This window comes from Piliocolobus tephrosceles, chromosome 1, assembly GCF_002776525.5.
Source record: "Piliocolobus tephrosceles isolate RC106 chromosome 1, ASM277652v3, whole genome shotgun sequence".
Lineage (NCBI taxonomy): Eukaryota > Metazoa > Chordata > Mammalia > Primates > Cercopithecidae > Piliocolobus > Piliocolobus tephrosceles.
In genome coordinates, this window is record NC_045434.1 from 220,947,950 (window position 1) to 220,971,405 (window position 23,456).

General features: G+C 41.2%; 1 protein-coding gene across 1 annotated transcript; it reads left to right on the top strand.

The window, feature by feature from the left end:
* The first annotated feature begins 1,202 nt into the window (after positions 1 to 1,202).
* LOC111529216 (zinc finger protein 717) lies at positions 1,203 to 22,320 on the top strand. The gene is made up of 5 exons (XM_023196108.3): positions 1,203 to 1,284; positions 5,212 to 5,270; positions 18,298 to 18,424; positions 18,658 to 18,750; positions 20,594 to 22,320. Exons 2-5 carry the CDS (start codon positions 5,214 to 5,216, stop codon positions 22,171 to 22,173), a joined length of 1,857 nt encoding a protein of 618 aa, XP_023051876.1. The 5' UTR covers positions 1,203 to 1,284; positions 5,212 to 5,213; the 3' UTR covers positions 22,174 to 22,320.
* Positions 22,321 to 23,456: the final 1,136 nt, after the last annotated feature.

The window sequence follows — 23,456 nt, forward strand, 5'->3', positions numbered from 1 at the left end:
AAAAGGCATCAAAAGGAGGAAACTGAGGCACGAATTTAAAAATAAATATGCATTCATTCACTCCAAGAAATGTCACAGGCAAGGCAAAGGTTAAAAAGAAAAGAACAAGTTTTCCTCTGCCTAGTAAGCTCACTTCAAAGACAGTTACAAGCTAACACTGTTTGAGAAGTCAATGCCAAAGGAATAGGCTCCAGACAACCCCCACTTTCAGAGCAAAGTTAAAAGAAAACAAGAGAGAGAAAGACAAATTCCTTTACTGTTACTGCTTTCCCTGGCTTCTTAAGCATGATGATGTATTTACAAATGTCTGTATTTAGCCGGTTCTTATTTTTCTTTCGAGGCAGCTACAAGGCCACCGGCTACTCAAGGCCACAAGTTACGCCAAGTCAACAGTTACCCTATAGATCACGTGACCGGTCACTGTATGATTAACAGCTTTTGTTTTGCTTCTGTGAGTTTGCTTATAAAAGCCCCGCTCCGTCTTTGTTCAATGCTCAGCTTTTTAGATATGAATCCACGAATCCAGTGCATACCCTCAAATAAACAATCCTTCTGTTCTCCATATTGGTCTGCCTAGTCTCTCTCGTTCTCTATTTCCCGCAACACCAGCACTTTTGAAGGCCAAGGTGGGCAGATCACTTGCGGCCACGAATTCGAGACCACCCTGGGCAACATGGGGAAACCCCATCTCTATTAAAAACACAAAAATTAGCCGGGCGTGGTGGCACGCGCCTGTAGTCCCAGCTCCTCTGGAGGCTGAGGCAGGAGGGTCGCGTGAACCCGGGAGGTGGAGGCTGCAGTGAGCTGAGATCCCGCCACTGCCCTCCAGCCTGGGAGACGGGGGGAGAATCCGTTAAAAAAAAAAAGTTTTTTCTGTAACAGCAACACTTAGAAGTAAAAAAGAAGTAAGATTACTTGCTAATATAATTGACTAGTTGGCTGCATTCGAATTTTCCCAATATTCCCACAATGTGCCTGGTTGTCAAACCAGGATTTACTAACCAGATTCCACGTGTGTCAGGCGGGGAGACGCCAACCCCGATCCGTCCTCGGTTCCGGCTTGGAACAGAATTTCCCGCCGCAGTACCGCAGTGGCTCGTGGGAAATGCCGTCGCGACTTCCAATGACGTCACCAGCACTGGACGGTGGGAAGAGCTCTTCCGGATGGCCTTTGCGCATGCGCCGCCCCGCCTACTCCACCGTCTTCCGCCGGAGAAACCCGGGTCCTGCTGCCTTTAGGAGGCTGCTCTGGAAGCTCTGGGGTTGGGGTGTTCATCCCTGCAGGTTGGTGGTAGGATGAAACAGGAGACAGCGGGCTTGGAGGCACCATAGGGAGGCGGGGCCGACGTGCCACAGTTGGTGGGAGCAGAGGCGTGGGCACATCTCGGGGGGGGGGGGGGGGGCCTGACGCGCAGGTGCGGGCGGCGGTCTAGCGCTGGGGCTGAAAGGGCGGTGCTGCTGGGGGCCTGACGCGCAGGTGCGGGCGGCGGACTAGCGCTGGGGCTGAAAGGGCGGTGCTGCTGGGAGGGCGGGCGTGGGATCCCGGCACTGAAGCGAGTTCCAGAGTCGCCGGAGCGGGTGGGCGAAGCCGGTGGCGCGGGGACGGGATCTGCAGGCCGCCCCTACCTGGGAGGTCTGCGGGGAGGCTGCGCTCCGGCACCGCATGGACCTTGTGCGGCATTCCGTGCACCCCCTTATAAGGTCGGCATACGGACAGTTCTAGGAAGTTGCACCTCATTCCCAGATGAGGAGTATGAAGCGCGTGCACACCGTCCTACTACCTGGCGAGTGAGTGTATTAGTGGGGTTTCCCGGTGTCTTTTCAGCAAGTGAAGATTCTGCTTGTGTCCCCTTCTTACGCATCCCATCCCCGCTTTAGTTTATAGAAGTTTATACAAGATCTGGTTTCTAGGGAAGTTGGGGGTGCCAGATGATGTTCCTGTTTTCTTTATAATAAAGTAGGTGTTACAAAGTTTGGAGGAGGGCGCCTTTTAGGAATCCCACCTAAAAGAACACCTCTGGACTAACCCGCTCACTGGTGCTTCAAAGCAGAGGAAGTGTCACAGGCGAAGATTCCAGTTTGTATGACCCAAGCAATTATTTTCCCACTCCCCAGAGTGGTCCAGATTTGGTTGATAATACCTTATCCAGTAGCTCTCAAATACTGGGTGGTAGCGGAAGGTTTGGACCAACATTCAGAAGGAAGAGGGGAGTTTGGCTGCGGGTGACAGGCAAGGGCCAAAGAGATGTTACTTACTGGAGGGGACTTAATAGTGTTGTCCTGGGTGGAAAAATAACCTGTTATACCTGAGAGGATTTGTCTGGAGTACTCTGTAAAGACACTTTAATTCCTTCAATCTTTTCTCATTGTTTCCAGTGGCTGAACTTTCTTAAAAGTAGTCTAAGTCAAGGCAGGAGGATCACCTGAAGTCAGGAGTTCAACACCAGCCTGGCCAACATTTTGTGAAACCTTGTCTCTACTAAAAAATACAAAAATTAGCTGGGCGTGGTGGTGCACACCTGTATAGTCCCAGCTACTTGGGAAACTGAGGCAAGAGGATCACTTGAACCCGGAAGGGGGAGGTTCCAGTGAACTGAGGTTGTACCACCCTGCTCTAGCGTGGGTAACAGAGCGAGACTCTTGAGTCTCAAAAAAAAAAAAAAAAAAAAAAGCCTGTCACGAAATTTAGCGTGCAGTCACGAAATTTAGCGTCCAGTGATATGCGGAAGCTCCCGCTATCCTGGTAGCTCTTCCTGGCAGTTCGGTAAGGCTTTGCCAAACTATTTCCACCTTATGAGAAAGATGAAAAAAATTTGGCTTTGAGGAGCTGTGACTTGCCGGGGTCACATGATATGCAGATGTTATGCTTCCTGATTTTTTGGCTAGTGTTATTCATTTTGCCCCAATTAAGTCAAAAGTTTTTTTTTTCTTTTTTTTTGTTTTTAGATTTTTGTTGACACTGAAGTCAACTAAGAACAAACATTGCTTTAAAGTACTTTCTCAGCCCCTCCGTGCCTGCCCACTCCTCCCACTGGAAAAAATAAAGTACTTTCCCTTGCCGGGCATAGTGTCTCACAGCTGTAATCATAGCACTTTGGGAGGCCAAGACAGGAGGATCGCTTGTGCACAGGAGTTTGAGACTAGCCTTGGCCACATAGGGATACCCTATGTGTTTACAAGAAAAAAAAAAATTAGCTGGTTGTGGTGGCATGCACTTGTGGCCCCAACTACCTGGGGGGCTGAGGTGGGAAGATCACCTGAGCCCAGGAGGGCGAAGCTACAGTGAGCTGTGGTTATGCCACTGCACTCCAGCCTGGGTGAGAGAATGAGACTCTGTCTCAAAACCGACCAACCAACCAACCAAGCAGAAACATTCCGTTAACCATCTCTGTTCCTTGTTATCCCCAACTCTTCCTGTGAATTATGTGACCTCAAAGGCAAATAACACAAGTGTTTCCCACTTAGTGTCAGTAATCTGTTCTTGGAATCATAAATTCTGTAGGAAAATAATAGCATATTTTACATATTTAAAAAGGGAAGATTAGACCGTGTCTCACTTCTGTTCCAAACCAGTGTCTTAAAATGTAAGTAAAATACAGTACGATGCTTCCTTATAAGAGATCCTTTTCGTGTATTATGTTTTTTTAAAGTCAACAGACATTTTTATGATGTGAAGAACCTTAAAACACAATTTACTAATATGCAAAGAGTTGCTTTTTACGATTCACATGGTCTCTTAGCACCAGCAGTCTCACTGATTTCCATCAAGTTGGCATTGTGATTTGCAAAACTTCTACATGAGGTTGTGATGTTCCAGTAATTGTAGGTGACAAGTAATTTCACATTATCTCCTTCACATGATTTTCTTAAAAACATTGAGTCCTGGTGGCTTAGGTGTATCAGTTACTATTTTCTGTCTAAAGAACCAACGAAACTCACTGGCTTAAAAAGAAGTGACCGTTTTATTTGATAGAAGTTCTGTTGATTCACATTTTGGCGTGTGCTCACCTGGGCATTTCCTTTGCTAATGTTGTCTGGATCACAAATGAGGCTTGAGTCATCTGGCGCCTTCACTTACATGTCTGGTGGTTCATGCTGACCCTTGTCCAAGAAGGCAAGCACCAGTGGGCAAGTACTTTTGCAGCCTATATTTTCATCATATTTTCTATGTCCCATTGGCAAAAGCAAGTCAAATGGCAGAGCCCTGTTCGTTATCAGAGCATACTCTATGGGGTCTGAGATACAGGGAGACATGTCACTAGGAAACATTACTAAAACAGTATATCCCAAGAAATATACAATATGTACATTTTTCCCCCTATATAATTGTGGGCAAAAAATGTTGGGTTGCAAGATGCATTCTTTCTTTCTTTTTTTTTTTTTTTTTGAGACGGAGTCTTGCTCTGTCGCCCAGGCTGGAGTGCAGTGGCCGGATCTCGGCTCACTGCAAGCTCCGCCTCCCAGGTTCACGCCATTCTCCTGCCTCAGCCTCCCGAGCAGCTGGGACTACAGGCGCCTGCCACCATGCCCGGCTAATTTTTTTGTATTTTTTAGTAGAGACGGGGTTTCACCATGTTAGCCAGGATGGTCTCGATCTCCTGACCTCGTGATCCGCCCGTCTCGGCCTCCCAAAGTGCTGGGACTACAGACTTGAGCCACCACGCCCGGCCAAGATGCATTCTTTCAATGATGCGTAGGTATATAAAAGATGCATCCTTTCAATGATGCGTAGGTATATAAAAGATGCATCCTTTCAATGATGCAAAGGTATAAAAGCAAGATGTGTTCTAGTGGAAACACCTATATGGAATCGTGTAGAATCTCCATATTAGTAGTGAAATAGTTAATGTGGCTGAATTATATTTCTACAATATTAATTTCATTGAAGACTAAGTGTATATTTCTTTGGTTTAAATTATAACATTGTTTCTTTGGGCAAATTAATTGTTCCTAAATCAGTAGGTAATACATGTTTTCATTAATCCAAAAATAAATTGTGTGTATGTCCACTAGTTAATGTACTTGTGGGTACATCTTCAGTGGGATATTTGTTGTCCCTTATTGAGGCATGAATGACTATTCTGTCACAGGGAGCTTTTGTTGTTGTTTTAGTCTTTTCCAGCTATTGTGTAGAGCATTTTGGGCAGGAGAATCTAGGACCAAGCCACACCAGTTCTCTCCTTAACCCACTCCATTCGACTGTTCTCCCAGCTATGCTTCCAGAGTGCTCTGTGCGTTTCCACAATCAACAAACAATGAATAAATCTCTGGTGAGTTATTTGTTTATATATTCCTCACTTTGTTTTACATTGCATTTTTTGCCTTTATGGAGTCCATGGATTAAAATGAAAAAAATAGAAATAAGTAAAATTCAGGTTAAAGGAAATGCACATAAATAAAATAATGCTGGCTTGTAGACATATGCAGGTTATAAGCCATGGAGCTAGAGTACAGATATGTCTCTGGTCTTTCTGATGCTGCAACAAAAAGACAGTCACATTTGTTACGTGATTGGAATGGAACCTGGAAAGTATGTGCTACATTCTCATGGGACGGGAAGACTTGCTATCACTAGAGTCGGGAACATTGACTGCATTGGTCACAGAGATGATGTAGTGAAAAGTTTTTTTACTACCAACCTGGAAATAAACACTATTAGCATTTTGCAGTAGAAATAGTCACTTAGTGCTAAAGCACAACTCCCGTAATAAGGTTTTTCTGGAGTTGCTGAAACAGTGTGATCTCAGACAGCTTTTGGAAGGCCCTACTTGATTCATGGCTAAAACCTAGAACATCTGGAGGATTGAGTTGACCACAGGTCCTTAACTAACCCCCCATATGTTTCTGTCAATTCATGTGTACATGGAGAATTTGTAGCAGATTGTTCACAATTGTATTTTCTGACAAATATTTCCACTGCTCACTTGCGCTTTCATTCAGTGTAGTCTTAATTCGTTTGTTCTGATGCTCACCATTAACCTAAATTATATGCAAATCCATTGGCTATTCTCTAGTCTGCCTTACTTGAATCTTGTGCCATACAGTAATCCCCTTATCCACAGTTTCACTCTCTGTGGTTTCAGTTACCCATAGTCAACTGCAGACAGAAAAGACAATAAGATATTTTGAATATCTTAAATATTTTGATATTTTGAATATGTTGAATACAGTAGAATAAGATATTTTGAGAGACCACATTCCTATAAGTTTTAGTATAATATATTGTTATAATTGTTCCATTTTATTGTTGTTAGTATCATACTGTGCCTAATTTATAAATTAAACTGTCAAGGGTATGTATGTATAGGAAAAACCATAGTGTATATAAGGTTTGATACTATACAGTTTCATGGATCTGCTAGGGGACCTGCAGTGTATCCCCCGTGGATAAGGGGGGACTCTTGCATTTCAAATTATCGTTCATGATTTTTCTCCTGGAAATTCTTCTGTGTTAGTTTCTATCATGACCTCACTGATGCTGCTTGTCTTTTTTTTCCTGAATTATTCTCCTTCTCCTTTACATAGCTTGTCCAGTTGTTTGATCCAATTCCCCATCCATCGCACTGTGCAGTTCTTTTGTTGTTGTTGTTTGTTTGTTTGTTTTACCAGTTCTGCTCTCTGGTGTAGCAGTTGTGTTTCTCTCCAGCTTGGACTTCTCCAGCCTTTAGACCAGGGATCCCCAACCCCCAGGCCATGAACTGGTACCAGTCTGTGACCTGTGAGGAACTGGGCTGCACAGCAGGTGAGTGGCAGGCAAGCAAGTATTACTGCCTGTGCTCTGCCTCCTGTCAGATGAATGACAGCATTAAATTCTCATAGGAGCATGAACCCTAATGTGAACTATGCATGTGAGGGATCTAGGTTCCCTGCTTCTTATGAGAATCTAATGCCTGATGAACCGTTTCATCCCAAAACCATGTGAGGGGTCACACCCTGGTATATGGAAAAATTGTCTTTCACAAAACCTGGTGCCAAAAAGGTTGGGGATCGCTGCTCTAGACCACAGGTTCAACTCTCCATTGAATGATTCTTTGTAGCTATCTGAAAGGCACCTCAAGCTTAACAAATCCAAAATAAAAGTTACATCCTTCTCTCTTCCTTTACATACGGTATTAGATTAGAGAGTAATTAGCTTCTACCTTTCAATAAGAGGAATAGTGAGAATCTGTAGCAGTCTTTAGTAAACCAGTTTTCCCTCTGGCTACAAATTATTTACATTCCTCCCATGTGCAAAATATACTTACCTGTAAAGTATTCACCCATGGAACCATCACCACAAGCAGTGCGATAAACAACCTTTGCCTCCACGAGTTTCTTCCTCCCCCCTCCCCGCCCTTTTTTGGGATACAACCATTTGACATAAGATACATTCTCTGTATAAGTCCGTTCTCCCATTGCTATAAAAAACTACCTGGAACTGGGTAATTTATAAAGCGAAGAGGTTTAATTGGCTGACAGTTCCACAGGCTGTACAGGAAGCAAAGAGGTTTAATTGGCTGACAGTTCCACAGGCTGTACAGGAAGCGTGGCTGGGGAGGCCTCAGGAGACTTACAGTCATGATGTAGGATGAAGGGGAAGCAGGCACGTCCTCTGTGTCTGGAGCAGGAGGAAGTGGGTGTTGAAGGGGGAGGTGCTGTACACTTTTAACAACCAGATCTCATGAGAATTTACTATCACAAGAGCAGCAAGGGGCAAGTCTGCCCCCTGATCCAGTCATCTCCCACCAGGCCCCACCTCCAGCCTTGAGGCTTACAATTTGACACGAGCTTTGGACAAGTAAGCAAATCGAAACCATACCATCCTCCTAACCAATTTTTAAGTATGCAATTCAATATTAACTACATGCATTGGTCTGTAGATTTGATATTTAGAACTTACTCATTGCATAACTAAAACTTATACCCTGTGACCAGTACCTCCCCAGTTTACCCTTCCCCCTCAGCCCTTGGTAACCACGATTCAGCTCTATGTTTTTGTAAGTTTAACTGTTTCACATTTTTATGTACATGGAGTTCCACAGGCTGTACAGAAAATATAGCTTCATTTGTGCTGGAACAATAAAATACTTCAGACTTGGTAATTAATAAAGAACAGACATTTATTCTTAACAGTTCTGGAGGCTCGGAAGTCCAAGATCAAGGCATTGTCATCTGGTGCCTGATGAGAGACTTCTTCCTGTATCCTTACATGGTGGAGGCAAAAGAGTGATGGAGAATGAATGCACTCCCAGCCCATTCAAGAGGGAAGAGCCCTCACCTCATCTCTCCCTGGAGGCCTCACCTTACAGTACTGTCACCTTGGTGATTAGATTTCAGCATAGGAATTTGAGGGGAATACATACATCCAGACTATTGCATACATCCAGATGGGATTATGTAATACTTTGTTCCTGTTTGGCTTATTTCTTCACTTAGCACAATATCTTTCTGGTATGTGCATGTTTTTGCAAATGGCAAGATTTTCTTCCTTTTTAAGGCTAATATTTCATTGCGTGTATAGACCACATTTTCTTTATGCATTCATTATTCTTGAGAGTTCTTATTACAAACGGGGAAGTGGTTTTTAATATTGGTTTAATTTTTGTTATTGAAAACATTTTTAGATGGTTAGATTCTTTTTGAAAATAAATATACTCTGTTAAGGCAGTTTTAATTTAAAATTAGGAAGTACATAGATTTCCCATATACCCTGATCCACATATGTATGTAGCCTTCGCCCTTTTCAACACCTGCCCCCGCCATAGTAGTACATTTGTTAAAATGAGGAACCTACACTGAGACATCATAGTTGTCCAAAGGCCATAGTTTACATTAGGGTTTACTCTTGCGGTTTTACATGCTATGGGTTTGAGTAAATGTTTAATGACATGTATCCAGCCTTACAATACCCCACAGGACACTTTCTTTGTTCTAAAAGCCATCCCTGCTCTTCCTGTTTATTATTTATCATCCCTAACCTTGCAAACCATCTCCATCATTTTGCAGAATGTTACATAGTTGCAGTTATATAGTAAGTAGCCTTTTCAGACTGCCTTGTTTTACTTAGTAATATGCATTTAAGGTTCCTCCTTATCTTTTGAGGACAAGATAGCCCATTTCTTTTTAGTGCTGAATTATGTTCCATTGTGTATACCATAGTTTATCCATTCACTTACTGAAGGGCATCTTGGTTGCTTCCAAATTTTAGCTATTTTGAATAAAGCTGCTATAAATCCCTGTTTACAGGTTTTTATGCTAGCATTTATTTTCACCTCCTTTGGGTAAATACCAAGAGGTGCAGTTGCTGGATCATATGGTAAGAATGTGTTTACTTTTTTTTTTTTTTTTTTTTTTTGAGACGGAGTCTGTCGCCCGGGCTGGAGTGCAGTGGCCGGATCTCAGCTCACTGCAAGCTCTGCCTCCCGGGTTTACGCCATTCTCCTGCCTCAGCCTCCCGAGTAGCTGGGACTACAGGCACCCGCCACCTCGCCTGGCTAGCTTTTTGTATTTTTTAGTAGAGACAGGGTTTCACCGGGTTAGCCAGGATGGTCTTGAACTCCTGACCTCGTGATCCGCCCGTCTCGGCCTCCCAAAGTGCTGGGATTACAGGCTTGAGCCACCGCGCCTGGCCTAGAATATGTTTACTTTTGTAAGAAGAACCAAATTGTCCTCCAGCTGAGTGACTAGACTATTTTGCATTTCCACGCTCTGAAGGAGAGTTCCTGTTGCTCCACATTCTCACTGTCAGTTGTTGTCAGTGCTCCACATTTTGGCCATTCTACTAGATATGTAGCAGTATCTCGGTATCTCGTTGTTTTAATATGTTGCCCTAATGTTACACAATGTACTGCATTCTTTTATGTGTTTATTTCCTGTATGTTTCTCATCATTGGTGAGGTATCTGTTAAGGTCTTTGGTCTGTTTTATTTAGTGGTTTTCTTACTGTAGAGGTTTCAGTGTTTTTGGAATGTTTTGTGTAACAGTCTCTTTACCAAGATATGTCTTTTGCAGATATTTTCTCCCAGTCTGTGGCTTTTCTTCTCATTTTTGTGACATTGGCTTTTGCAGAACAGAAGTTTTCAATTTTAATGAAGTCTTGTTTATGAATCATTTTAAAGTGGATCTTGACATTGGTGTTATATCTAAAAAGTCATTACCTTTCCCAGGATCATCTAGGTTTTTTCCTTTGTTATTTTCTACAGTTTTTTACTTTTGCATTTTACATTGAAATCTATGATCCATTTTGAGTTAATTTTTGTGATGGGCATAAGATCTATATCTAGATTCAGTTTTTTGTTTTTTGTTTCTTTACGTGTGGATTTCTAGTTGTCCCCACACCATTTGTTGAAAATAGCAACTCTGCTTTATTGTATCAGTTTACTGTATTTATGTGGGTGTATTTCTGGGCTCTTTATTCTGTTCCATTGTTATGTTTGCCTACAATGAATCTATATAATAAGGCTTAAAGTTAGTAGTGTTAGTCTTCCAACTTTGTTCTTCAGTAATCGACTATTCTTGGTCTTTTGCTTCTCCATGTGAACTTTAGAATCAGGTTTACTTGTATTTTGTTTATTAAGGTTTTATACTATTCCTCATATAGATCTTGTTACATTTGTTAAATTTATACATAAGTATTTCATCTTTTGGGTGCTAAATATAAGTAGCACTCTGTTTTTCATAGCAAATTGCACTTGGTTGTTGCTGGTGCATTGGAAAGCAATTAACTTTCTCCTTTAACCTTGTATTCTGTAATCTTGCTTTTCAGTTCCAGGAGGGTTTTTTTTTGGTTTGGTCTTTTTTCTTTTCTTTTCTTTTCTTTTTTTTTTTTTAGGTTTTCTGCGTAGACAATCCTGTCGTCTGTAAACAAAATTTTATTTATTCCTTCCCAATCTGTATGCCTTTAATTATATTTTCTTGCCTGATGGCATTCGCTAGTATTTTCAGTATGATATTTAAAGGGGTGATGAGAAAGTAGATCTTTTTCTTCCTCCTGATATTGTGGAAAAGCTTTGAGTTTCTGATTATAAGTATTATGTTCACTGTAGTTTTGTGTAGATATTCTTTATTAATTTCAGGAAGTTCCACTCTTAGCTTATTGAGAGTTTTTATCATGAATGAATGCTGGATTTTGTCAACTGCTTTTTCTGCACCGGATCATGTGATTTTTCCTTTTCAGCCTCTTGATATAATGAATTACATTAATTGATGTTCAAATGTTGAACCAGCCTGGTATCCCCAGAATAAATCTCACTTGGTGATGGTGTATGATTCTATATATTGTTGCATTTGATGTGCCAATGTTTTTGAGGATTTTTATATGTATTTTTATGAGAGATCATGGTCTGTGGTTTTCTATTTTGAAATGTCGTTGGAATAATGCTGGCCTCACAGAATGAACTAGGAAGTATTTCAACAGCTTCTATCCTCTGAAATAGATTGTGGGGAATGGGTATAATTTCTTCCTGAAATATTTGGTCAGTTTACCAGTGAATACATCTGGGTCAGGTACTTTCTGCTCTGAAGGTTATTAAAAAATGGGTTATTCGGATTGTGTGTTTTTTCTTTTTTTTTTTTTGAGATGGAGTCTTGCTCTGTTGCCCAGACTGCAGTGCAGTGGCGCGATCTTGGCTCACTGCAAGCTCCACTTCCCGGGTTCACGCCATTCTCCTACCTCAGTCTCCTGAGTAGCTGGGACTACAGGCGCCTGACACCACTCCTGGCTAATTTTTTGTATTTTTAGTAGAGACGGGGTCTCACCGTGGTCTCCATTCTCCTGACCTCGTGATCCACCTGCCTCAGCCTCCTAAAGTACTAGGATTACAGGTGTGAGCCACCGTGCCTGGCCTGTGTGTTTCTTCTTGTGTGAGTTTCAGTAAATTGTGTCTTTCAAGGAAGCAGCCCATTTGAACTGGATGATCAGATGTATGCACAGAGTTGTTCAGAGTATTTCCTTATCCATTTAACGTCCACGGGATGTGTGGTGGCATCCCCTCTTTCATTTATGATATTATTATTATTTTTTTGAGATGGAGTCTTGCTCTGTCGCCCAGGCTGGAGTGCAGTGGCCGGATCTCGGCTCACTGCAAGCTCCGCCTCCCGGGTTTACACCATTCACCTGCCTCAGCCTCCCGAGTAGCTGGAACTACAGGTGCCCGCCACCTCGCCTGGCTAATTTTATGTATTTTTTAGTAGAGACGGGGTTCCACTGTGTTAGCCAGGATGGTCTCGATCTCCCGACCTCGTGATCCGCCCGTCTCGGCCTCCCAAAGTGCTGGGATTACAGGCTTGAGCCACTGCACCTGGCCCTCATTTATGATATTATTAGTTTCTGTTTTTTTTCTTAACCTGGCTATAGGCTTTTTAATTTTATTGGCCTTTTAAAAGAACCAGCTTTGTTGTTGATAATATTCTCTTGATTTTTCTGTTTTCAATTTCATTGATTTCTGCAATAATTTATTTTCTTCTTCTTTCTTTGGATTTAATCTGCTTATTTTTTTCTTTATTTTAGATCATTCTTATTTTCTAATATGTGCATTTGATGCCATAAATTTTCTTCTAAGCCATGCTTTTGCTGTATTCTACACATTTTGATACGTTGTGTTTTTATTTTCATTTTTATTTAGTGAAAATATCTGTTAGGCCCAGCATGGTGGCTCACACTTGTAATCTCGGCCAGGGAGGCTGAGATTTGGGAGGCCAGGGCAGGAGGATTACTTGAGGCTAGGAGTTTGAGATCAGCTTGAGCACCTATAGCAAGACCCTATCTCTACAAGAACATTTTAAAAAGTTATCAGGGAGACATGTGCCTGTATTTTCAGTCACTGGTGAGGCTGAGGTGAGAGGATTGCTTGAGCCCAGGCATTCAAGGCTGCAGTTAGCTTTGATCATGCCACTGCACTCCAGCCTGGGTGACAGTGAGACCCTGTCTCTAATAATAAAATATTAATTTCTCTTGAGATTTCTTCTTTGATCCATTCATTATTTAGAAGGTGTTCTTTTATCTCATTATATTTAGAGATTTTCCACTTGTCTGTCTATTGCTCATTTTAAGTTTTGATTTCATTGTGGTCTAAGAGTGCATATGGCAAGATTTGTTATTTTAAATTGGTTAAAGGGTATTTTATGGTCCACAATGTGGTGTATCTTGGTAATTATTGAGCCTGAAAAGAATGTATATTTTACTGTTGTTGGATGAAGTCTATAAATAGCAATTGTATTTGTAAGAATTAAATAAAGAGAAGAGAAACATGAAAGGTGTCTTGCCAGTTAAGACAGATTTATTTTAGAGAAAACAAACCTGAGAGATGCCTTCTGGCCGAGTTAGGTCAGAGGCTCACTCTTACAGACAGAGTTTTAAGGATTCAGGGCGGGAAAGTTTATTAAGGCTTGGACTGCTTCTGTGTCTCTGTTGTGCTTATCTGGGAGGAAGAGTTGTGTGTCTGTCCCCATGCATCTTTCTGCAGCTGCAGGCATGTCCCGGGTCTGCTTTTAGCTTCCCTGTCTTAGTGCACCTGAAGGGAAAGCCATGTGCTTATTAAATTATCAAGGCCCACTGTTTTACTGGGCCTGTTGTATGAGGGTGAAGTTTGGCAGTCGAACTTTACCCAGGAGACTTTCCCCTCACCTCCCTCTGGGGCTGAGCTGTTTTATTGGTATTTTACCGTCTGCTCTTTCTGGCTACTTGTAGTTAGAAGAGAAACGATTTCCTTGAAATGCATGAGGCAAAGAAGGGAGCTGGAACTTAAAGTGGCGGTGTTTGTCCGAGGTGATGGTGCGCCTGCTCTGTCAGTATCCAGTTTATATTAATACTGAATTCAACTATATTGTTACTAATTTCTGCCTGCTGGATCTGTTTCTTTTTTCTTTCCTTTTTTTTTTTTTTTAATTATGCTTTAATTTCCAGGCTACATGTGCACAGCTTGCAGGTTTGTTACATATGTATCCATGTGCCATGTTGGTTTGCTGCACCCATTAACTCACCATTTACATTAGGTATTTATCCTAATGCTATCCCTCCACCCTCCCCCCACCCAATAACAGGCCCCAGTGTGTGATGTTCCCCTTCCTGTGTCCAAGTGTTCTCACTGTTCAATACCCACCTATGAGTGAGAACATACGGTGTTCGGTTTTCTGTTCTTGCGATAGTTTGCTGAGAATGATGGTTTCCAGCTGCATCCATGTCCCTACAGAGGACAGGAACTCATCCTTTTTTATGGCTGCATAGTGTTCCATGGTGTATATGTGCCATGTTTTCTTAATCCAGTCTATAATTGATGGACATTTGGGTTGGTTCCAAGTCTTTGCTATTGTGAATAGTGCTGCAATAAACATATGTGTGCATGTGTCTTTATAGCAGCATGTTTTATAATCCTTTGGGTATATACCCAGTAATGGGATGGCTGGGTCAAATGGTATTTCTAGTTCTAGATCCTTGAGGAATCGCCACACTGTCTTCCACAATGGTCGAACTAGTTTACAGTCCCACCAACAGTGTAAAAGTGTTCCCATTTCTCCACATCCTCTCCAGCACCTGTTGTTTCCTGACTTTTTAATGATCGCCTTTCTAACTGATGTGAGATGGTATCTCATTGTGGTTTTGATTTGCATTTCTCTGATGGTCAGTGATGATGAGCATTTTTTCATGTGTCTTTTGACTGCATAAATGTTGGCTTCTTTTGAGAAGTGTCTGTTCATATCCTTCACCCACTTTTTGATGGGGTTGTTTTTTTCTTGTAAATTTGTTTGAGTTCTTTGTAGGTTCTAGATATTAACCCTTTGTCAGATGAGTAGATTGCAAAAATTTTCTCCCATTCTGTAGGTTGCCTGTTCACTCTGGTGGTAGTTTCTTTTGCTGTGCAGAAGCTCTTTAGTTTAATTAGATCCCATTTGTCAATTTTGGCTTTTGTCGTCACTGCTGTTGGTGTTTTAGACATGAAGTCCTTGCCCATGCGTATATCCTGAATGGTATTGCCTAGGTTTTCTTCCGGGGTTTTTAGGGTTTTAGGTCTAACATTTAAGTCTTTAATCCATCTTGAATTAATTTTTATGTAAGTTGTAAGGAAGGGATCCAGTTTCAGCTTTCTACATATGGCTTCCTGCTGGGTCTGTTTCTAATGGAGAGTGTTGATGTCTCAAATTGTGATAGTGGATCCATCTATTTCTCTTTCCAGTTCTGTTTTTGCCTCATGTCGTTTGACAGTCTGTTGTCAGGTGCATACGCATTAAGGATTGTCATCTTTTTGGAGGATTAACTGCTATGTCATGATGAAGTACCATTCTTTTTCCATGATAACTTTCTTTCTTTGAAGTCTACTTTGTGTGAAATATAGTTACTCTTTTTTTTTGACACAGAGTTTCACTTTTGTTGCCCAGGCTGGAGTGCAAGGGCGTGATCTCAGCTCACTGCAACCTCTGCCTCCTCGGTTCAAGCGATTCTCTTGCCTCACCCTCCCAAGTAGTTGGGATTACAGGTGCCCAACACCATGTCCAGCTGACTTTTGTATTTTTTTTAATAGAGACGTTTCACCTTGTTGGCCAGACTGGTTTTGAACTCCTGACCTCAAGTGATCCACCCACCTCAGCCTCCCAAAGTGCTGGGATTACAGGTGTGAGCCACTGCACCTGGCCACTCCTGCTTTCTTATTGTTAGCATTGTATATTTTTCTCTATTTACTTTTAATTAATGTGTGGTTTTATATTTAAAATGGGTTTCTTGTAGACAACATATAGTTGGGTCTTGTATTTTGATCCACTCTGACAATCTCTGTTTTAATTCGTGATTTAGACCATTGATATTCAAAGTGATTATTGATATAGTTGAATTAATATCTGCTGTATTTGTTATTGTTATTATTCCCATATTGTTTTGTCTTCTACTCTTTCTGCCTTTTGAGATGTTAACTGAGCATTTTATATGATTCCATTTTCTCTTCTTTCTTAGCATGTATTTTCTTTATAGCTATAATTTTTTAAACTTTTTATACTAGTTAAAAAAGTTGCCCTAGGGTTTCAATATACACTTACAAGTCCAGTTTCAAATAATACCGTACTGTTTCACAAGTAGCATGACTATCTTCTAACATAATTTTTCTCTTCCATCTTCCTGTCCCTTGTGTCATTGTCATCATTCATTTCCACTACATATAAGCACACATAATCGTGCATGTGTATATAATTGCATATGTTTGTACATAATATGTAGATGGGTTAAGATACCCTCATTCTTTCTTTACTGCTCTTCCTTTCCTTATGTAGATCCAGGTATATGGCCTGTATCTTTTTCTTCTCTCTAAATAATTTTTAATAGTATGAAAGTGATAATTTTAAAAATTGGTTTGATTGATACTTAGTGCATACGATATGTTAGGCTTGATTCTAAGCTGAATGTCTATCATATTTCAAAATGATTTGCCTTTTCCCCTCCGGCCTGCAGGTGGAAGCAGGAGGGGAGCTGTCTCCAGTATTTACTGTAGGAGGCTACTTAAGCTCCTAGCGGTAAATTTCACAGTACTGTGGAGTCACCCTCATGACTGGGTCCCCCTGGAGTTTTTAACTTTTGGAGTTGTTGGCACTGAGCCTCTCACAGTTTGTTAGTTACAGTTCGGAATTTCCTCCTCCTGCACTGATTCCCATGGTGATTTTTGCTAGTGAATCTCTGTTCTTGTTTTTGCCTGTCTATATCTCCAGTCTTGGGGCAGTGGATTGTCCTGTGTTCTCCTCCCTTACAGGTCCAAGAAGAGTTACTGATTTTCAGCTTCTTCAGCTTTTCATTTGTTGTTAAGATGGAATGATGACTTTCAAGCTTCTTACATGCAGAAATAGAAACCCGGAATGTGTTTCTAAAAGTACCTTGTGTATGTCTATGTGCAAAATTGAAGACTTTTTCTTTATAGAACTGTGAATATGGTTATATTAGTATACTTATTAATATTGAGCTTTATTTGTTGAATAATCTTAGAAAGTTTGTCTTGGTCAGTGTTTCTGTAGATTCTGCATTTGTTCATTTTTTCTTTCAATCTCTTAAACTGTGATGGCTACGAGTACCTTACAAATTCTGATACTTTCCACATATTTATCTTCTGCTTAGATATCTTTTCTGAACTCTGGAATTGTATATCTGGTTGCTAGTTGGACATCCCCACGTACGGTACCTCAGATGTTTCCAATATAATCTAAGTCTGTGTCACTTCTGGTCATCATATTTTTAATTTTCTAAATTTGCAGTGCCATTACCTCACTAGACATGATTCTGCATCATCTGAAAGTGAAACTCCCCATTTTACCCTCTGCACAGCAAATTAGCACCAAATTCTTTTTCTTTTCCCCTTTTCCTTTTTAAGGATTACTTCCCTGTTCTGTGTTCTCACTGCTCTGTGATGGGATGAATGTGGTCATCTGTCACTCTGTTTTCTTCCGCTCTGAATCTCCCCGAAGTCCTTACCCATTCTCCCTCTAGGTGACTGTGAAAAGGCGTATTTGGTCGTGTAACATACTTGTTCTTACAGGTATTTACGCACATTACGCTCACAGATGAGTGTAAACATTACACAGATTTACACATTATTTGAACCTGGTGGTTAGGGAAATAGGAGCGTTCATCCTAGGGTGGACACAAGCAGTCATTGGGTGTGAGGAAGGAAATGTTCAGGTGCTTATGTACATTATTTTAATTTATAAATAATTTTAAAGTAACTTTTGGAGTTAGGTCAGATATTTACATGCTGACCACTCCATAATCAGTTCCTTCAGTGTTGTGTTCTCTCTCATCACAGCCCGGGATCATTCAGCTAGACGTGGTGCTGTGTGCAGTTCTGTTAATATGGTATGTGTTCTTCGTGTCCTTATGACTAGACTCCGGTGTTGCCTCATAGTCATGAGAACACATGGTTCACATGAAGTACTAAGCATCTTTGGTTTTTCAATGAAGTGCAACCTTCTAATGCAATAAAGAACTGTATTCTCCTTTCTTCCTGCAGTCGACGTTAAACTTACCTCTACTAATTCATCTATCATGTTGTTCTAGGTATGTGTTTATAATTTTTGTCACCATACCAGATCACAGAATTTTTTTCTACTTTTATCTTTCGCAATAAGGATGATTCTACATCTACAAGGTAAACTTTGTAATCTATTTTATTAACAAAACATGATAGTGGCAGGATACTTCTACTATGCTTGTTCTTTCTCCATATAGAGTACAGAGAAGCTACAGTTTATGTAAGATACACATAAGAGACATGCCGCTACGGAAGAATGAACTCTGACATTCCTATCTTGTGACCCTGGGCTGATGACTTGAGGAGAAATGTGCCATTACAGGAGTTCGTGTCCTTTGAGGAGGTAGCCGTGCACTTCACCTGGGAGGAGTGGCAGGACCTGGATGATGCACAGAGGACTCTATACAGGGACGTGATGCTGGAGACCTACAGCAGCCTGGTGTCACTGGGTGAGTGAAGCTCCGCAGTAACCCCCAGAAGCAGCACTTACTTCCATGTTGGTAAATATAGGAAGCATTTATAAGGTTTAATGCTATTCCATGTGAAGAATGTGTCAACCCTCTCTAACAAAAGATTCAAATAGGCTACTTTATTACACAGCTTCTGAAACCGAGCTGTTGTCATTCTGAAAAGGACCTTACTTTGCAGTCTAGCTAAGTCCTCCCTTATTTCCCATTACCAGGCCATTGCATTACCAAACCTGAGGTGATCTTCAAGTTGGAGCAAGGAGCAGAGCCATGGTTAGGAGAAGAATGGGCAAACCAGTGCCTCTCAGGTTAGTCAACTGCATCCTGGGCAGGGAAGCCAGGAAGAGTAAAGCCCAGCAGATATTTGTATCGTTGACTTGTTTTCACCACTTTTTCTCCCAGGTCCCATACCTGAGGACATCTGGTCTTTATGCATCAAACATGTGAATTCTATCATCTCCAAGGAAGGGTTTCATGCATATATCCGTGCATTTTATTTTGCGAGTATTTTAAAATATTTACTCAATCTAGTCTCTACCTTGCTCTTCTTAGACATGTTTCTTTGCTATTCATTTTCTCAGTTTTCTGAACTGTTTTCTTTTCCTCCATTTTCATGGACTGTTTTTTTTCCCCCAGACATTTATTCATACATCCATTGATTCTTTCAACACATCTTAATTGAGTAGCTTTTAAGCCATGGTAACTTTATACTTGGCATTTATAACAGCAATGGTCAAAATAATGTCTTTTTTCTTAAAGTGTACATCGTGATAAGAGAAACAAAATAATGTATGTTAAGTAGTTGTAAAAGAACCATGTGGAATATTTAACCAGAGTGAGTAAAAAAGGGATATAATTTAGGAAAGATGGTAAGACAATGCAGTGTCAGAGGCGTTGTTAACTTTGGCATAGCTCCAGTTCAATTGAACTGTTTTCCAATTGTGGCACATAGTAGGTGAATATAAATATATATGTAAAGAGTGGACATCACAATTGGAGATACAAACTTAAAAATCGGTAAGTCAAAGCTGGTGTTTAGAATGATAATTATAGAGGAGGTCACCTAGGGAGTTGAACAAAAAATAAGAGCAATCTCATAGTGAGGCTTTTTTTATAATGACATCAGAAATCCTTACAGTGAGGGGGACCCAGCATAAGAGCATGGAACAGGATAGGCCTGGAATTTGGAAGAGAACCAGGAGATTCTGGATTCCAAAGCCTATTGAAGCAGAGGTTTCATGTTGAAGGGCTGAGATTTCTGTTTGGCGTTTGACAATGAGAAGTGTACAAGAGACCCCATTTTTCTCTGAAACGAGGAGACAGCTGAAACTTGAACACACAAAAGCCTTCAGAAGCATTGAATTATGAAGCAGGGATGGATGTGCCAAGAATTTGGGGGGAGAATATCAGGTCTGTTCATCTTGGAAGGAGCCAATAAATGATTTTTCAAAGATGGTGACCCCCCCCCCCCGAGTTCCAGAACTGAGTCCTGAGGACCAGCAGGGAGGGGTGCCCGCCGTGGGGAGTGGAGCTTCATGTACCTGCGACAGTTCTGAGAAGCTAAGCGGGTCAGGTTAAAATAGAAATTTGAAAGAAGCAGTCTTCACCTAGTTTGGAGGGAGATTTTGTATTTGAAAAATGCCCAGAGACCTATAGACATTCCCAGGGAAGCATGAAAGCTAAAGAAACACTGGTGTAAAATCTGGTCCTGAAGACAAGTGGCCATGGTGGGCACCTGCAGGTAGCTGATCCAGGAATACCTTATCTTCAATGCAGAATGAGAAAAATAGCACAAGATGCCTCCCATTGTTACAAGAATGAAATGGAGAAAAACAATAGAGAAAACAATTGGCAGGTGATAAGCCCTTAGGGGAAAATCACAACTAGGTGTAGGTGAATATTTTTTACCAAATATTTTTAATGAAACAAGAGTGAAAACATAATTTCACATTAGAAAATCTATTAATGTAATTTCTTATATTAAGTTAGTAGGAACAGCCATGTGCTCATAAAACCAGTCCTGATTATTGATTTTTAAAGAATCTTATGCCACTAGGAGAGAAAGTAACTTCATTGAGTCTTTACATTCCATAACAAATGCTTGTGTGTGGCTCACGGATTTTGTTTTGTTTTGTTTTTTCTTCGTTGCAGATGTCCAGACAGTTGACATAATTGAAAGAAGCCAGGAAATTCATCATAGACATATATGGCAAGTTGCAATCACCAACAGCAAAACGTCAACCAAGGAAACAGTTGAATTAGGAAAAATACTTAATTTGAGCTTAAACCATATTCCAAATATGATGGTAAATAACACAAGCTATTCAGGAAAGAGGCCTGAGGAGTTAAATGTAAGTCAGAACATATTTATCTCGATTGAGCCTCATGAAATGCAGGCAGGAGGAAAACCTGATGTTCAAAGTATAACTGGGAAATCTCTCACGTGTCATGAGTATTTTAGTCACCATAACAAGATTAATATGGAGCAGCAGCTTTTTGAGTATAGCGGACAAGGAAAAGCCTTCAGCACTGAGGCAGAGAAGGGTCATGGTGGAGAGACTGCATGTACTTACAGTGAGCGTGGGAAATCCTGCGATAAGTCAGCACTCACTTCCCGGAAGATAAATGTCAAATGTTGTGTATGTGGGAAAGTGTTCTGTAAAAAGTCTAAGCTTACCAAACATCAGAAAATACACACAGGAGAGAAACCCTATAAATGTGTACAATGTGAGAAATCCTTCATTAAGAAATCATACCTTGCAAATCATCAGAGAGCACATACACAGGAGAAACCCTTTGCATGTACCAAATGTGAGAAATCCTTCTGTCAGAAGTCAAACCTGTTTGTTCATCAGAGAATCCACACAGGGGAAAAGCCCTATGAATGTCATGAATGTGGGGAAACCTTCTGCCAAATGTCAGCCATTATTTATCATCACAGAATACACACAGGAGAGAAACCCTATGAATGTATGGAATGTGGGAAAACCTTCTACCAGAGGTCAGCCCTCAATGTACATCAGAGAATTCACACAGGAGAGAAACCATATAGGTGTAATGAATGTGGGGAAACCTTTTATCAGAAGTCAGTCCTCACTGTACATCAGAGAATTCACACAGGTGAGAAGCCATATGAATGTCAAGAATGTAGGAAAACTTTCTACCATAAGTCAGCCCTCATGGTACATCAGAGAACTCACACAGGTGAGAAGCCATATGAATGTAAAGAATGCAGGAAAACTTTTGCTCAGAAGTCAAAACTTACTGTACATCAGAGAACTCACACAGGAGAAAAACCCTATGAATGTAATGAATGTGGAAAAATATTTTGCCTGAATTCAGTTCTCATTATACATCAGAGAACTCACACAGGTGAGAAACCATATGAATGTAATAAATGTGGAAAAACCTTTAGCCGGAAGTCAAACCTTATGATGCATCAGGGTACTCACACAGGTGAAAAACCCTATGAGTGTAATGAATGTGGGAAAACCTTCTACCAGAAGGCAGTTCTCACTAAACATCAGAGGACTCACACAGGGGAAAAACCCTATGAGTGTAATGAATGTGGGAGAACTTTTAGCCAGAAATCAAACCTGAGGATGCATCAGAGTACTCACACAGGGGAGAAACCCTACGAATGTAATGAATGTGGAAAATCCTTCTACCAGAGGTCAGTGCTCAACCGCGCATCAGAGAACTCACACAGGAGAAAAACCTTTCAAGTGTAACGAATGTGGAAAAACCTTTCGTCAGAGGGCGAACTACAGCAGGCATCAGAAAACTCACACAGGTCAGAAGCCTTATAAATGTAATGGATGTAGGGAAACCTTCTTCCAGAAGTCAGCCCTCACTGTACATGAAAGAATTCACATGGGGAAGAAATCCCATGAATGTAAGGAATGTGGGAAAACATTCTACCAGAAGTCATCCCTCATGATACATGAAAGAATTCACACAGGGGAGAAGCCGTATGAATGTAAAGAATGTGGGAAAAGCTTTTGCCAGAAGTCAACTCTCAATAGACATCAGAGAACTCACACAGGTGAGAAACCATATGAATGCAAAGAATGTAGGAAAGCCTTCTACCAGAAGTGAGCCCTCACTGTACATTACAGAACTCACTCAGGTGAAGAGGCCTGTTAACATACTGAAGGTGTGAAAAGCCTTAGTAGCAAATGAAATCCTACAGCATATCAGTGGATGCATACAGGAAATAAACCCTGTGCATGTAACCAGTGTGAGAAATCCTTCAGCCACAAGTCAAGCCTTACTACCAGTCAGAGAAGTCACACAGGGAAAGCCCTGTGGCTGTATGAGTGTTGGAAACACCTTTTAGCAGAAGTCAGACCTCAGGAGGCATCAAGAAATTCATACAAGGGAGAAAGCCTAAGAGTGTAATGAATGTGGGCTGGGCACAGTGCCTTACACCTGTAATCCCAGCATTTTGGGAGGCCGAGGAGGGTGGATCATGAGGTCAGGAGATGGAGACCATCCTGGCTTACACGGTGAAACCCCGTCTCTACTAAAAATACAAAAAAATTAGCTGGGCGTGGTGGCAGGCACCTGTAGTCCCAGCTACTCAGGAGGCTGAGGCAGGAGAATGGCGTGAACCTGGGAGATGGAGCTTGCAGTGAGCCGAGATGGTGCCACTGCACTCCAGCCTGGGCAACAGAGTGAGACTCCAATCTCAAAAAAAAAAAAAAAAAAAAAAATGTAATGGTATTAGGAAATTCACACAAGAGAGAAATCCTGTGTGTCAGAGACTGGCTAAATGTGTTCTACAAAATTCACACCTTTTTCTGTTGGACACATAGACTGCATTTCTCAACCCTCTGTTTTTGTGGGTGCATCAGATAACTGAGCTCTGCAGTAGAATATGTACCCATGTGGCTGGGAGTGGTAGCTCACGCCTGTAATCCCGGCACTTCAGGAGACTGAGTTGGGCAGATCACGAGGTCAGGAGTTTGAGACTAGCCTGACCAATGTGGTGAAACACCATTTCTACTAAAAA

What these genes read in the sequence shown, in the direction of transcription:
- LOC111529216 (XM_023196108.3), top strand. Translation starts at nt 5,214, where the DNA reads ATGCTTCCAGAGTGCTCTGTGCGTTTCCACAATCAACAAACAATGAAT. An exon ending in AAACAATGAATAAATCTCTG is followed by an intron (nt 5,271 to 18,297) that starts GTGAGTTATTTG and finishes GTGCCATTACAG; the next exon opens with GAGTTCGTGTCCTTTGAGGA. An exon ending in CAGCAGCCTGGTGTCACTGG is followed by an intron (nt 18,425 to 18,657) that starts GTGAGTGAAGCT and finishes TCCCATTACCAG; the next exon opens with GCCATTGCATTACCAAACCT.